The sequence below is a fragment of the Macrosteles quadrilineatus genome, unplaced genomic scaffold (assembly GCF_028750875.1).
Source record: "Macrosteles quadrilineatus isolate MER2022 unplaced genomic scaffold, UCM_ALF_1.0 Scaffold_7__1_contigs__length_78375512, whole genome shotgun sequence".
Taxonomy (NCBI): Eukaryota; Metazoa; Arthropoda; class Insecta; order Hemiptera; family Cicadellidae; genus Macrosteles; species Macrosteles quadrilineatus.
In genome coordinates, this window is record NW_026542600.1 from 25,981,496 (window position 1) to 25,995,553 (window position 14,058).

Consider the following 14,058-nt stretch of genomic DNA (forward strand, 5'->3'; position numbering starts at 1 on the left):
TAAATGTATATAAACCAATTTTTTTTTGTACAAACTATTTATTTTGTTACAAAACATTCTTTACTTCCTGAACAGAATTCAGACCTCCTTTATTTTTACTTATTTTTGGAAATAAAGTTATAATTATTATTGTTTGTTAGGTATCTATTTTCTTACCCAAACATATTTTAGTAGTAACTTATGTTTTGGATTTGTATGATTAGGCTACATGCTCATCAGTTTATCCTTAAATACAAGGACTTCAGTTAACGAAGATACAAAAACCATTACAAAGTGCATGGGACAAGCAAATGCTTTGCATAGCCTCGGTGTGAGAATTTTCTGCCTAACATTTTGACCACACTGGAAACAATTTCATCTCCAAGCAAAACCATACAATTTGGGAAAACGTTTAAAGGGTTAAGTAATCATAAATGTTTGTATTTTCACAAATTTCTTTGTCAACCTTTTCCCCAGTTCATTAAGGTGACAAAACTAAGCACTCAAGGTCTTTGTTGTTAAAAATAAAATAAAAATTCTTCTTACATTTAACGTCCAAATAAATGAAATTTTCATATCATGAAGAAAAAAGATACAAAGAGTTTGCATGATAGCAAATAATCAAATAACATGATGTTTAATGTTTTTTTAACGTTTAGTCAAACACATTTGTACCACAGACAATACCATTTAAACAAATTTTTAAACCAGGTCTTTGCTTAGGAACAAGGGAAAGAGAATATTTTCAACCCTTTCACGTTCACAATAACGCTGTGCGTACATTTCCTGAAAGCACATTACCTTCGTATGTCAGATAGGTTTAATGAGTACTTAAGTGTGCTGCTACAAGAAATTATATAAAGTGTGTTTTATAGCAAAATATATCCATAAACAAGCAAACTACAATCGTTTACTTAGCCACCATAAGTATAACATGTGAATTTTAAATTTACAGTTTTGTTCTCAGTAATCATTTAGCATACTGGACTTTAAATTTCTTTTTCCCCACCCCCCGCGTTGTTTGTCAACAAGGGCGCTGACCCCCCACGGCCGCTTGCAGCCCTCACTGATCACGTAAAATAATAACCCGTATTCGAGATACTTTCGCCTGACAAAAAATCTAACAATTTAAAACTAACGAATATATTATCTATTAGTTAGCTATAAATAAATCTAACTGAGTAGAAGTTATTTACAGCACTTTTTAAAAACTAACGAATAAAATAGAAGTTAGCCGAAAAAACTAACTAATATCGCTATTCGTTATTCCCAAGTATGCTTATCCTCTGAGTTCAATATTGTAAAATGAATGTAAACAATCCCACTATACAACACCAGGAGAGAACTAGCATTCAAGTGGCATATACTAGAATATTACTTATTACTGAAAAATAATGTTATTACAATTATGTATATGTTCAATGGTGTTAAAACATGTAAGGAGATTATGAGCAATTGTACGCAAGAAAGTTGCTGTAAATAAATAACAAAACATAATATTTGAGAACCTTTAATAGTTGTCTATTAAGCACAATATATGGTATTTAAATTGATATACAAACAAATGGTTAAATATTGACAATAGTCATAACAAAAATAAGTAAACTAAAACAATTGTACTTGAATCAAATAAACAACAAATAATATAATCCTACAAACTACAATATTTGTGTAATGTAATGGAATGAAACTATTAACATTAAAAAGTATGGACTTCTTAATGTCTTAATAGGATTATTTGAATCATGAACAAGTGCTAAGGACAAACATAGTGGAATGATTTGTACTCATGAAAAAAAAAAAACAAAAAACAAACAAACATAACAAGTTATTGAGACTACTTAGTATGAACGATCTCTCAAGATGCATACAATGTTTTGAATAAATACAAACAAGTTTAAGTTGTTGGGTACCACAAAATGGTCCATCAGTCTTACTACTAAATCTTGTTAAAAGCATTATATTCAAACATTTTGTTAAGTTTTAAGTACACATCTTTTGTGGCTGTTAAGATAAAAAAATGTAGCTGTTTGGATGAAATAATTTTTTGAGTTGCTGTAATTTAATTTAGACAATGCAATTAATTAAATCAAAATAAATTACATCCAAGCAATTTGTATGAATACTCTGATGAATGCTGAAAGTTATTTTTTGGGTGAGATAAATTTTGAGACCAATATATTTAAACCTAAAAAAAACTTTTGGTACATGACCTGAGAAAATACTAGAAGTAAGTAATATCAATAATTTAATGCAAAAACAAAATGTATGCCATGTTTATTAACGACAGCTTAAAATCGCATTGACATTATTTAAAAAGTTACTATTTTGGTTACTGTATACTTGGTTGGTAGTTTGGAACAGTATATGAAAATCAAATAGTAAAATTATACATTAATAAACATTTTATACTACCGTAAGTAATACTTTTGCATAAAGATTCAACAACGTTCTACATACAGAGAAGTCTTCCAAAGTTTAATAATACTTAATACTCCACTATAAAAATCAATGTTAAATAGATTAACAGTCAAATCTAAACCGAACAAAATGAAAACTACATATTACAACATGGATGTTTTCTAAGTATATTCGAATTAATACTTTTCTCAAGAGTTTTTGCAAGAGAGCATCCATAAATACTGATACACCATCACCAAATCTGCTGAATTTACAAGTAAAAGTAGATTGCGCCAAAGATTGGCATTATAGCAAAAGCTGAAGAGTAGGACAAGTTACCAAAAGATCTGACCGTGATCAACAGCAGATAAAACAAAACAACTTGAAGCAGGAAGTTGAACAGCTTGAGCCTGAAACAAATACAGGTTTTGTCAATAACAAGTTAGTTATGTTAGACGAAAGAATTACTGACATATTCTAAATAGGTCTTCAATAATGCTAAAAAAGTATGGGACAGCAAATTTGTGTCTTGGACAATAGATTACCAAACTTTTAATCAGTCAGAATATGAAATAAAATATCATACTCTGACCGTGGCTTTAGTCACTTTTTCCTGTCCACATAAAATATTAGTTTTCCCATAACGACATTATATTAACACACATTACAAAATTTCTGCTCATCAACCCTTCGAGTGCCAGGTCAATAATTCATATTTTATAAGACGTTTTATGTTTACTTTTTACTTCTATTACCTGCTGTTGAATTGTAACTGTTTTGTTTTCACTATTTTACTAACCAGGCTGATTTGGAATAATAAGTCAATAAAAAAAAAATATATAACAAAGAAAGGTCTTAGTATTTGAAGTAAACATTATACAAAACTGTATTTAGTTGTAAATTTCTAAGTTTTCTTATAAATTGTAATGTTCATTCTGATAGCATTATTTGAAACCAAAGTCTTAAACCTTGATGTAGTTAGATAACATTATTATAACACAACTTTTTAGAAAAAAAAACTTGTTTGTGAGTAAAACCTCAATAACACAATTTATGATCACAGTTGTGGTTCAACTGAAAAATATCATCAAAAGAGTCTGTGACTAACTAGTGCTACTACCTAGTAACACATTGAACAACTAGGTGTAACCCCATCTGTTAGCAATAAAACTTTTGACATCAGCTTAAATACAGGTTTTTACTCCTCAGTCTCCAAGCACTGATAGCCACCTGGCTAGGGCGTGTATCACTTGGCCAGTTTGTCTGCTCGGAATCGAATCCCGTCCCGTGTGGAAAATAATTGGTGACCTGTGTGTTTGTAGCAATATACTACAACCACTGGGGCATAGTGAGGTATTCATAATCCGAATCTTTTAGCTAAGTGGTTGTTAGTGTATCCTATAAACATACAAGTCACCAATGGCCCGTTTTGCTACTTTTTTTTCAAATAAGTAGTTTTTAGCTACTTTCTCTCTATATCCCTTACAGATTTTAGTAAACAACGATATATCATTGCATAGCACTCAAAGGGTTAAAGCTAAACCGCTTTCCTGCTGATAACCATGACAAGCCTTAAAACTCTACACATTTTTTAAAAATTCTGCAATAACTAAAGGTATTTAATAATAGGACTGATTTTCACAGTTAAATTGGACATAATACAAAATTATCCAGTCAGAAGTTTGTTTATACCCATTATTGGTTTTTGTGGATCAGGGCCACAAAGGCTGAAAATTGATTTTGTTTGCTATTTTTTTTTTTCAATAATGTGTATTCAAGATTAAGAAAAAACACCAAGATTTTTAAAGGTTAGTCAAAAGATTTTTACAAAAACTTTTGCATGGAGTCAATCTTGTCCCAAACTAATAATTGAATCCCGCCCATCTCTAATTATAAAAAAATGTTATTTACTTATAATTTCATTTGTTCACACTCCTTACCTAATGTCATGATTTTCCTAATCCAAACTTGGAAAATACAGTATTATTATTTTAGAAAATACTTGTTTTACAACAAATTATACAACAGTTTTCTCCAGTTTTAACACGTTCGCTGCTACGGACGTTCCAGAACGTCAGAGGGGCCAAGGCATTAGGAGCTAGGAATGTTCCGGAACGTCACCGTTCATTGTTGTTTAATGTTTCCATGGATCAGCCAGCTCGTCACGAGCGTCCCATATTTATTTGCAGCTCGTGGGGACGTACTTTTCTGACAATAAAAAATGTAGTTTCCCAAAATCACCACTAGGGTCGTTTTGAACAGGGCTTTGTCCACCTCTTTCCTGCTGGATAGCGACATTACTTTACCGACTGCAACCTGGGTAGTGCTGCTATCTATAAGAATCGCTTAGTACTATAACCAAAACCAGTTTATTGCAGAACATTGCTATCCAGTATAACTACTGTTGTTTTTACTGTAATTCAGTGTATCAGCGGCGATGTTACACAGCGGTGAATGCTAGTTCAGCTCCTGGCGCCGTCGCGGCATCTAGTGCTTAGCAGCGAACGTGTTAAAGTGCAATGAAACTATCTTTATGAGATGCCTTAAAAAAATCTGTTGCTTAATATTTTCTGCCACAGCATCTACAAGTTTATAACACACAGAAGCTGAAATAATCTTAATCCTGTGTAAAGAGAATTAGTATTCAATCAATGTATGTAAATAGGTTTAATTCCCATAAAGCCTAGCATGAGAATATTTTTTAAACTAATATTTAAACACAATTGCTGACATGAAATGGATTATAAAATTTATTTTGTAATTTTGGAAAGATAAAATGATTTTATCATAATTTTTAACTAAAATGATCAAACAAACCAATAATTTAAATAGATTTTAGCAAAAACTCAAGGTATTTACCATTGTGCCTTTTTCCTTGCACTTGGTAGAGTGGAGTCTTCTTCTTTGCAGAGGTAGCGACGAACACCTTTGGCCATGTCTTCGAAGAATGCTTCCCAGTCAAGAGGTCCTATATCTAGAGTGAATAGTTGATTGTCTGCTGTGTGTAGGGCCTTGTGCAGCCGCAGAAGATTGGTATTCTCAAACATCCACTCGGTGAAGATAAACGGAGCTAGTCTGTCAAGAGACTGACCAATGGCAGTGTGCAGCCTCACCAACCTATGTAACATTACTTATGTTAGTTATGTTGAAGATAAATGTAACCTTACCCAAAACAAATAAAAATAGAGTTGTTTTATTTGATTTGGGCGTTGTAGGTTAGTTATGTTGATGATACACAGAGCTAGATTGTCAAGAGACAAAACTTATGTTGAAGACTGAAGAAAAAAGAGCCAGTCATTTTAGAGGCATCTGTACTTACATCGGTTAATCCGCCCCCAGATATAATCAAGTCTCTATTGTATTCTGTTTGGTGGTAAAAAAGTGTGGAATGAGAGTTAACTATCCAGTAAATGTGTGATATAATGACTTTGAGATTCCCAACAAGTTGCTATCTAGGAGACAAGAACAACTGGCAACACAGTGATCTCAAGATGGGCAAGGCATGCCTTTTATTCTATACAGACGGTAGTCGATAGGGTGGGAATTTGGGTATGGGGTGTATAGTAACAAAACTAATATCTCCCTAGCCCTGGATAGTAAAGTGACAGCCTTTTAATCGGAGGTCCAGGTGATTAAGTGCTGTACAAAAAACCATCCTGGACAGGAACCTACTAAGGGAAAATACTGATTCTCTCAGTCATCAAAAAGTCTGACACTAAGGACTGTTAAATATAATATAAAATAAAATGTTTGTTTAAGCCTGCCTTTACTAAAAAAGAACAGCTGTAATGAGATTATTGGAATAACATCACAACAATTTAAAATGGTGTAAATAAAACTATTAGTGGAATGTGTTTGAGAATCTTTTTGTTGGTTTTGTGAATAATAATTTTGTTTAATGTAAAAAGTGAGTATTTATTTAAATATAAAAAAAGTAAGAAAACTTTTCAGGTTATGGGCCCAGGGCTGCTCATGCCATAAAACTAAAAATTAACAACCAGGGCTGCTCATGCCATAAAACTAAAAATTAACACCCAGGGCTGCTCATGCCATAAAATAAAACCAAGTAAGAACAGGGCTATTAATGCCATAAAACTAAAACTAGAAGAACAAAGTTTGAAGTTGTCTCTTAACGTGAGTATAACAACATTTTATTGATAATAATGACCAGTGAAAATGATTATAACACTATTCAAAGACTTAAAAACGTGGAAACATTTGCTATGTGGGAATTTGAGATTAGTGTGTTGTTCAAAGCACGAGAACTGATAGATGTAGTAAACGGAACTGAAACCTTAGATGAACAAGGTGATGATGCATCAAAAATAAAAAAGTGGAAGGTAAAGGATGCCAAGGCTCAACATTATATATTGCTAACAATTGATAACCAAATTAAACCTCATATTTTAACTTGTAAAAACGCCCATGAAATGTTTCAAACATTAAAAAGACCTTTTCAAAAAGATACTGAAACCCAAAAGTGTGCATTACTTCAGGACTTTTACAACTTCAAGTACAATAGAGAAATTGATATGATGAGTAACCTTTGCCTAATACAGAACCTAACTTATAAACTAAACCAACTCGACCAGAAAATAGATGACACAATGGTGATAACGAAGATCCTGACGATACTACCAGAAAGCTTCAGACATTTCAACAGTGCCTGGGACTCGACATCAGCTACGGAAAGGACACTCGAAAATCTGAAAGCTCGACTTGTTCAAGAGGAAAGTAAGATGAAATCTATGGACAGCAGTAGTGGTAATGAAAGTACAGTTTTTAAAGCTAGCTCTACTCAATATGAACAAGGTATGACTAAATATAATAAGCCTAATAATGTAAAATGTTTCACTTGTCAAAAGATAGGTCACATCCAAAAGAATTGTCCTGGTAAAAAGTTTTGCTCTTTTTGTAAAAAGAATAACCATTATGAGTCAAACTGTTATCTTAAAAATAAAGTTAAGGAAAATAGGCCAATGATGTGTACTATTTGTAAGAAAAGTAACCATGATACTAAGAATTGTTTTTTTTAGAGATAGGTCTAGTAAAAATAACAATAACAAAGATCCTAAAAACACCCATAAAACTGTTTTTCTGGCCAAGGTTAAGGAGGAACAGGTAGGCCTAATCCTTGAAACAAGTATGCCTAAGCATATAAATGAAGTAAAAGAAGTTAACAAGGCTTTTGTTGTTGACAGTGGTTGCACCCCAAACCATATGACCAACTGCAGTAATATTTTAAGTAACTTAAAAGAGTTCAAACAGGAAATATCAGTCGCTAAGAAAAACCAGTCAATGTTTTCTCTAGGTATTGGTAGCATTGAAACGGACAAGTGTATTTTAAATAATGTCTCTTACGTACCAGAACTTAGTAATAATTTAATGTCTGTAAATGCCATTACGGAAAAAGGTGGTACAGTTGTCTTCACTAAAAATAAAGTAGAAGTAATTAAAAACGATGAAATGATACTTGAAGGTAATAAAAATAGTCAGGGATTGTATATAGTCAATTTAAGAAGCAGCATTTGTAGTGAAAATAGTCTCTCTAATGGTAATACCAGCAATGTCACAATTCAGTCAGGTGAGGTGGTAAATAACAGCAGTCAACAAGAAGACAACGGTGAAAATCAAGAAAATTCTAGTGAATTAATGAAAATATGGCATAAAAAGTTAGGACACCTAAATAATGAGAGCATCAAGAAACTAACTAAAATGTCAAGTGGAATGCCATCTGATATAACAAAATGTGAGAACATATTTTGTACAGCTTGCATTGAAGCAAAACATACCAGATTGCCTTTTAATACTGTTAGGGAACGAGGATCAAAGCCCTTACATATAATCCATTCAGATGTGTGTGGAAAAATAGAACCCTCTACACATGACGGAAAAAGTTACTTCCTTACTTGCATTGATGATTATACTCATTTCTGTAAAGTATATTTATTGAAAACTAAAGATGAAGCCAATCAATACATTAAAGAATACATCAATGAAGCAGAAGCATACTTTAACCTTAAAGCACACAAAATAAGATGTGACAATGGAGGCGAATATGTTTCGACAAACCTAAAAAATTGGTGCAAGGAAAAAGGGATTGTGCTGGATTACACTATTCCTCATACACCACAACTGAACGGAACTGCAGAACGAATGAACAGAACTCTGTTAAATAAAGCTAGAGCAATGCTCTTTGATACAAATCTGTCAAAAGACATGTGGGGAGAGGCAGTGTTAACAGCTGCATATCTGTTAAATAGAAGCCCATCTATAACTGTCGATAGAACTCCAGCTGAAAAATGGTATAACAAGAAACCAGATCTCTCTAGACTACAAGTATTCGGAACGGAAGCATACTGTAAGACACTAGGTCGACTAAAGAAACTCGACAAAAGAAGCAAGAAAATGATATTTGTTGGTTATGCTTTAAATGGATACCGAATGTGGGACGAAGAGAAAAGAAAGATAATCATTTCAAGAGATGTGATTTTTGTAAAGAATAGTGTTACTACTAAACCTAAAACCGATGATCCACAAGATGTTAAAGAAGAAGCTGTACTAGATGAAAGTGAAGAACTAGAAGAAGAAGACACTATACCTGAACACGAAGAAGAACATGAACAGGAACCAGAAGACCTATATCAAGAAGAAAATGATACTGATGAAGAAGAACCTGAAATAAGAAACCAAAGATATAATCTTCGACAAAGAAACAACATAAAAAGACCTGTCAGATATGAAGACTACGATCTTAACGCACTTTTGACGTACAATGAATGTATCAATGGAGATGAAAAAGAAAAATGGAAAATTGCAATAAATAATGAAAAAGAATCTCTGAAGAAAAATGAAATTTGGGAAATTGTTGACAGAAAAGAAACTTTAGGAAAGCAAATTTTAACAACTCAATGGATTTTCAAAGTCAAAGATGATGGAACCTATAAGGCGAGACTTGTTGTTAAAAGATGTCAGCAAAAAGGGAAAATAGATTTCAAAGATACATTTAGTCCTGTAGTGGACAGTACTTCACTAAGATTACTTCTTGCTATAGCAGCACAAGAAAACATGCATATACAAACATTTGACATAAAAACAGCATTTCTATATGGTCTAATGGAAGAAGACGTGTATATGTTGATACCAGAAGGTTTTGAAGAACAAGGTCAAGTCTGTAAACTAAATAAATCATTGTATGGTTTAAAACAGGCCCCATGCTTGTGGAACAAGAAATTTACTTCATTTCTTAAAAGTCAAGGATTGACACAACTGAAGTCAGATCAGTGTATTTTTAAGAATCTCGATAACGATCTCTACTTAGCTTTCCATGTAGATGATGGTATTTTGATTGGTAAAAATGAAGGAAAAATTGCAAACCTACTAAAGCAACTTGAAGATGAATTTGAGATGACGATCAGTCCAAATCCAACAGTTTATATAGGGATGGAGATCAAACGTAACAGGGACGGAATTTTAATCAGTCAAGAAAAGTATGCAAAACAAATTCTTGAAAGATTCAATATGAAGAACTGCAAAGAAGTAAAGACACCAATTAACCTGAAAGATACAACTGAAACTCTTCATGAAAATACTACTAAAGGAGCTTTTCCTTACAGAGAAGCAGTAGGAAGTCTGCTTTACCTCACTAACAAAACCAGACCTGATATGAGTTTTTCAGTCAGTTATGAAAGTAGACACTTGGAAAATCCTGATAAAAATGATATCCAAAATGTAAAGAGAACCCTTAGATATCTAAAAGGAACACAAACCCATGGAATAAGATTCTCTTCAATTAAACGTGACAAAATTGAGCTGAACGCTTATTGTGATTCTGATTTTGCAGGAGACACTCAAGACAGAAAAAGTACAAGTGGTTATGTAATAATGTTCGCAGGTGGACCTGTGACTTGGAGCTCAAGAAAACAGCCCATTGTAGCACTTTCAACAGCTGAAGTAGAATATATTTCCGCTGCTGAATGCTGCAAGGAACTTAAATATTTGAAAACTCTAATTAGTGAACTTACTAACAAGCCAGTGAAAATAACACTCAACATAGACAATCAAAGCGCAATGAAAATGATTCAATCCGGTCAAATGAACCGCAGAAGCAAACACATTGATGTACGCTATTACTTCATAAGTGAACAATTTCATGAAGGTCTGTTTGCACTCCAATACTGTAGGTCTGATGAACAGTTGGGTGACATTTTCACAAAATCTCTTACTTACCCTAAATTTCAAAAGTTCAAAGAAATCCTCATTAAAAGTTTAGCCTAATTTTGAGTTGAAACTTAGAAATAAGATGATGAGGTAAACAATGTACTGTACATATAATGTAAATATTATTCATTAAATTAAATGGACAATAAATAGACAATCTAATAAAAACATTGTATTTTCAAATGTTAAAACTGTTTTTCAACTTTGTAAAACACAAACAATATTATTAACTAAGCTAGCAGTATGGGTTTTCAAGAATCTAGCGTTGAGAAATATATAAAACATTTTATTCTTAAGGGGGAGTGTTAAATATAATATAAAATAAAATGTTTGTTTAAGCCTGCCTTTACTAAAAAAGAACAGCTGTAATGAGATTATTGGAATAACATCACAACAATTTAAAATGGTGTAAATAAAACTATTAGTGGAATGTGTTTGAGAATCTTGTTGTTGGTTTTGTGAATAATAATTTTGTTTAATGTAAAAAGTGAGTATTTATTTAAATATAAAAAAAGTAAGAAAACTTTTCAAGGACTTCATAAATACTTACCCCTCAAAAAATACTTAAATAGACCCCTCAAGGAAGGATTGGAAAGGCTTACTGAGCCTAGAAAAGAGGGACATCAGACTGCTTGTGTGTATTTTGCTAACTGGAAACGGCCCTATTAGTAACAAGAAACACCTTGCATCCATTGGAAGTTCACAGATAGACCAATGCAGATTCTGCGAAAACGAGGTGGAAACATCTGAACACTTGTGGCTGGACTATCCGGCCTTAGCTCAAAAAAGGTTGAAAATAGAGAAAGGCCGCAACTCGAACCTGAAGAGATGAGACGATTGGTCGTCTCACAGCTTCTAGGCTATGCCAAAAGCCTTTGTAGGACCATAATATGTAGGCCTACATAATGTACAATGCATGGTGTCAGAGCTATTTCTTAAATTAAGCCTAAACTTACAATCTTTGGTATGAAGCTTAACAATAGCCAAAATATCACTGCTACTCTATCAAACAATTAATATTACCTACAATTAGAACTCCAATTATCCAAACTCCAACTATCCGAATTGCTTAAAGAAATTTTAAAAACTTAAAATCACAATAAGAATCTTTAGTAAAGAAAGCAGAAGCTGTGATCGTGGCAAAATCAAAAACCTCTCTCGCGATTGTGTTGACATCATCACCGTCTACCCTCGATCACGGAAACATCGTCATTGCTCTTCGCGATCGTGGCAAAATGATTAATACATCCCACGGTCAAGTAGATATCATCATCGTCTCACTCAGTCACGGAAACATCGATATGGTTTTTTGCAATCGCGGCAAAATGTTAATAATATCCCACAGCCGTGGTGACATCATCATTGTCTCCCGTGGTCACGTAAAGGCATTTTATTGTATTATTCCGATTGCAAAATTGTCGCAGACACCTTCTGCGATCGGATTAATAAAACCTTGCCCTGTTTTCTTTAAAATACCCTGAATTTCGGTAAAAATCCAACTATCCAAATTTTTGATTATCTGAATGGAGTCTGGTTCCATTGATTCAAATAATTGGAGTTCTACTGTATTTTATAAAATATTTGTTTAAAGTAAATCACTAATATTTTTTTAAATGTATAGTTTGCAAAGTATTTAATATTCTTATAAATTTTATACGCTTTTGACGAAAAGTTGTTTTGGTTTTACAAATGAAATATTTTCTTACTTTGGGCGTTGGCCGGTGAATTTGGCGAGTGTGTCGAAGAAGTAGGCTGGTATCAGGTGAAAGATGAAAGCTGAGATATAGTACAAGTTGAGGGAAGGCACAAGTTTTAGGTAGGGGTACCACACAGCCTGTTTTAGGGGGTACTTTTGAAGCAGAACAGACATCTTGTCTTCCACCATGGCCCATCGGAACGGCTTGTACGTGCTGCTGGTCACATGGAATATTGGAGTCTTGTCCAAACTTTCCCTAGAAGCAAAACTTTTAATCAATTTCAAATTGTTCAATAAACACAAAAGTATACCGCCACAATTAAGTGTAGTTAAAATACAATGTAATAATGCTTTACTCTGGATGATAGTAAACTTCCTCTCGTTTTGATTCAATGGTTTGGACCTCCACTTGCGTATGACATGTATTTATACTCACTCGCTGCTTTATCCACAATCAAACAAGTCACAACCTGTTCATTTAGCCCTCTTACAGGTGAGTTATCATAACGCACATATGATATTCCTTCACTAGTATAGTGCTGTAATATACTGTACTAACTTTCTAGCAATATGCAACAAGACAATTCTGGTCATGGCTGCAGTAGACAGGCGCCATAATTGTATTGAACTTTTTGAAGACTATCCAATATTAACAGTGTTTTCCGCATTTACTATGCAATACCTGTTATAATTTAAGACCACAATTGGATAAGCTTAAATATAGGAGAGATATCCACAGTCAAAACAATCATTATAAATCAAATATCTCAGGTTAGACTTACTATGACTGTTGAAAGACCATTAGTTATAACAGCAGTACAATTTATAACAAGTTACCACCAGCTTTAAGGTTACTAAGCGATGAGGATTTTAAGTAGGGATGGACAAGATTGAATTTTTAGTTCGAGACGAGACGAGACGAGATTTTTTATTTCTCATAAAATTTCAAGACGAGATCGAGACGGGATTTCCCTTCTCATACACAACGGGAAATGCACGTTCAAAATTTTTACCTGATTTTGTAACATTGTTAGATGACTGTTTAAATACAAAAATAATGATAATAGGCAAGAATATTTACAATCTTTTATTAAAAAACATCAGCATAACATTTTTTTATTAATCACGTAACTTATTAAAAATGCCTACAATTAGGAAACATAGTAATATAAGTTAGGATAGAGTTCAACTTATCCTAAAATAAAATAAATCATAAAATAAAAGCAATATTAATTTTTATAAAATAGTTACTTGTTTTGACTTTTTATAGTAATAAAACATTCCTCACACTGCTTACACTTAACAAAACTTCTCAAATGTTATTAAAGTAATATTATTAAAATAATTAGAGTAATATTTACATTTATAGAATTAATTAAATAAGAACGCCTTTGCAAAGGAAACGCAACTACAACACGCTCCTGTGTTGCGGGTATTGCATTGACTTTCTGCAGGCGTTTTTAATTTTTTTTATTTTTTTATTCTCGTCTCGATAAACATCTCGGCAAAAAAAAAATCTTGTCTCGTGTAACAAGATTTAAAATTTCCCGAAAATTTCCCGAAATTTCGAGACTTGACCATCCCTAATTTTAAGATTAAAATAAAGAACTTTCTTTGTAATCAGCCATATTTTACTCCATAGAGGATTACTGTACATTTCAAGAAAGTGGATTCCACTGGACTTTAATTAATGTTATAAATAATTTGACATGACAATGTATTGGTTATGCAATTCACTGGTAAATAAAATCTCATTCTCAAAC

General features: G+C 32.8%; 1 protein-coding gene across 2 annotated transcripts in view; it reads right to left on the reverse strand.

Moving 5' to 3' along the window:
* Positions 1-1,496: 1,496 nt before the first annotated feature.
* Positions 1,497-14,058, reverse strand: part of LOC128998587 (putative fatty acyl-CoA reductase CG8306) — a 40,163-nt gene continuing 27,601 nt past the window's right edge. For both annotated transcript variants that reach the window (XM_054424791.1, XM_054424790.1), the window contains exons 7-9: positions 12,306-12,551; positions 5,239-5,496; positions 1,497-2,789 (exon numbers count right to left, since the gene is read on the reverse strand). In XM_054424791.1, coding sequence (XP_054280766.1) covers positions 2,651-2,789; positions 5,239-5,496; positions 12,306-12,551 — 643 coding nt within the window. In that variant the 3' untranslated portion in view covers positions 1,497-2,650. The remainder of the gene's footprint in view (positions 2,790-5,238; positions 5,497-12,305; positions 12,552-14,058) is intronic.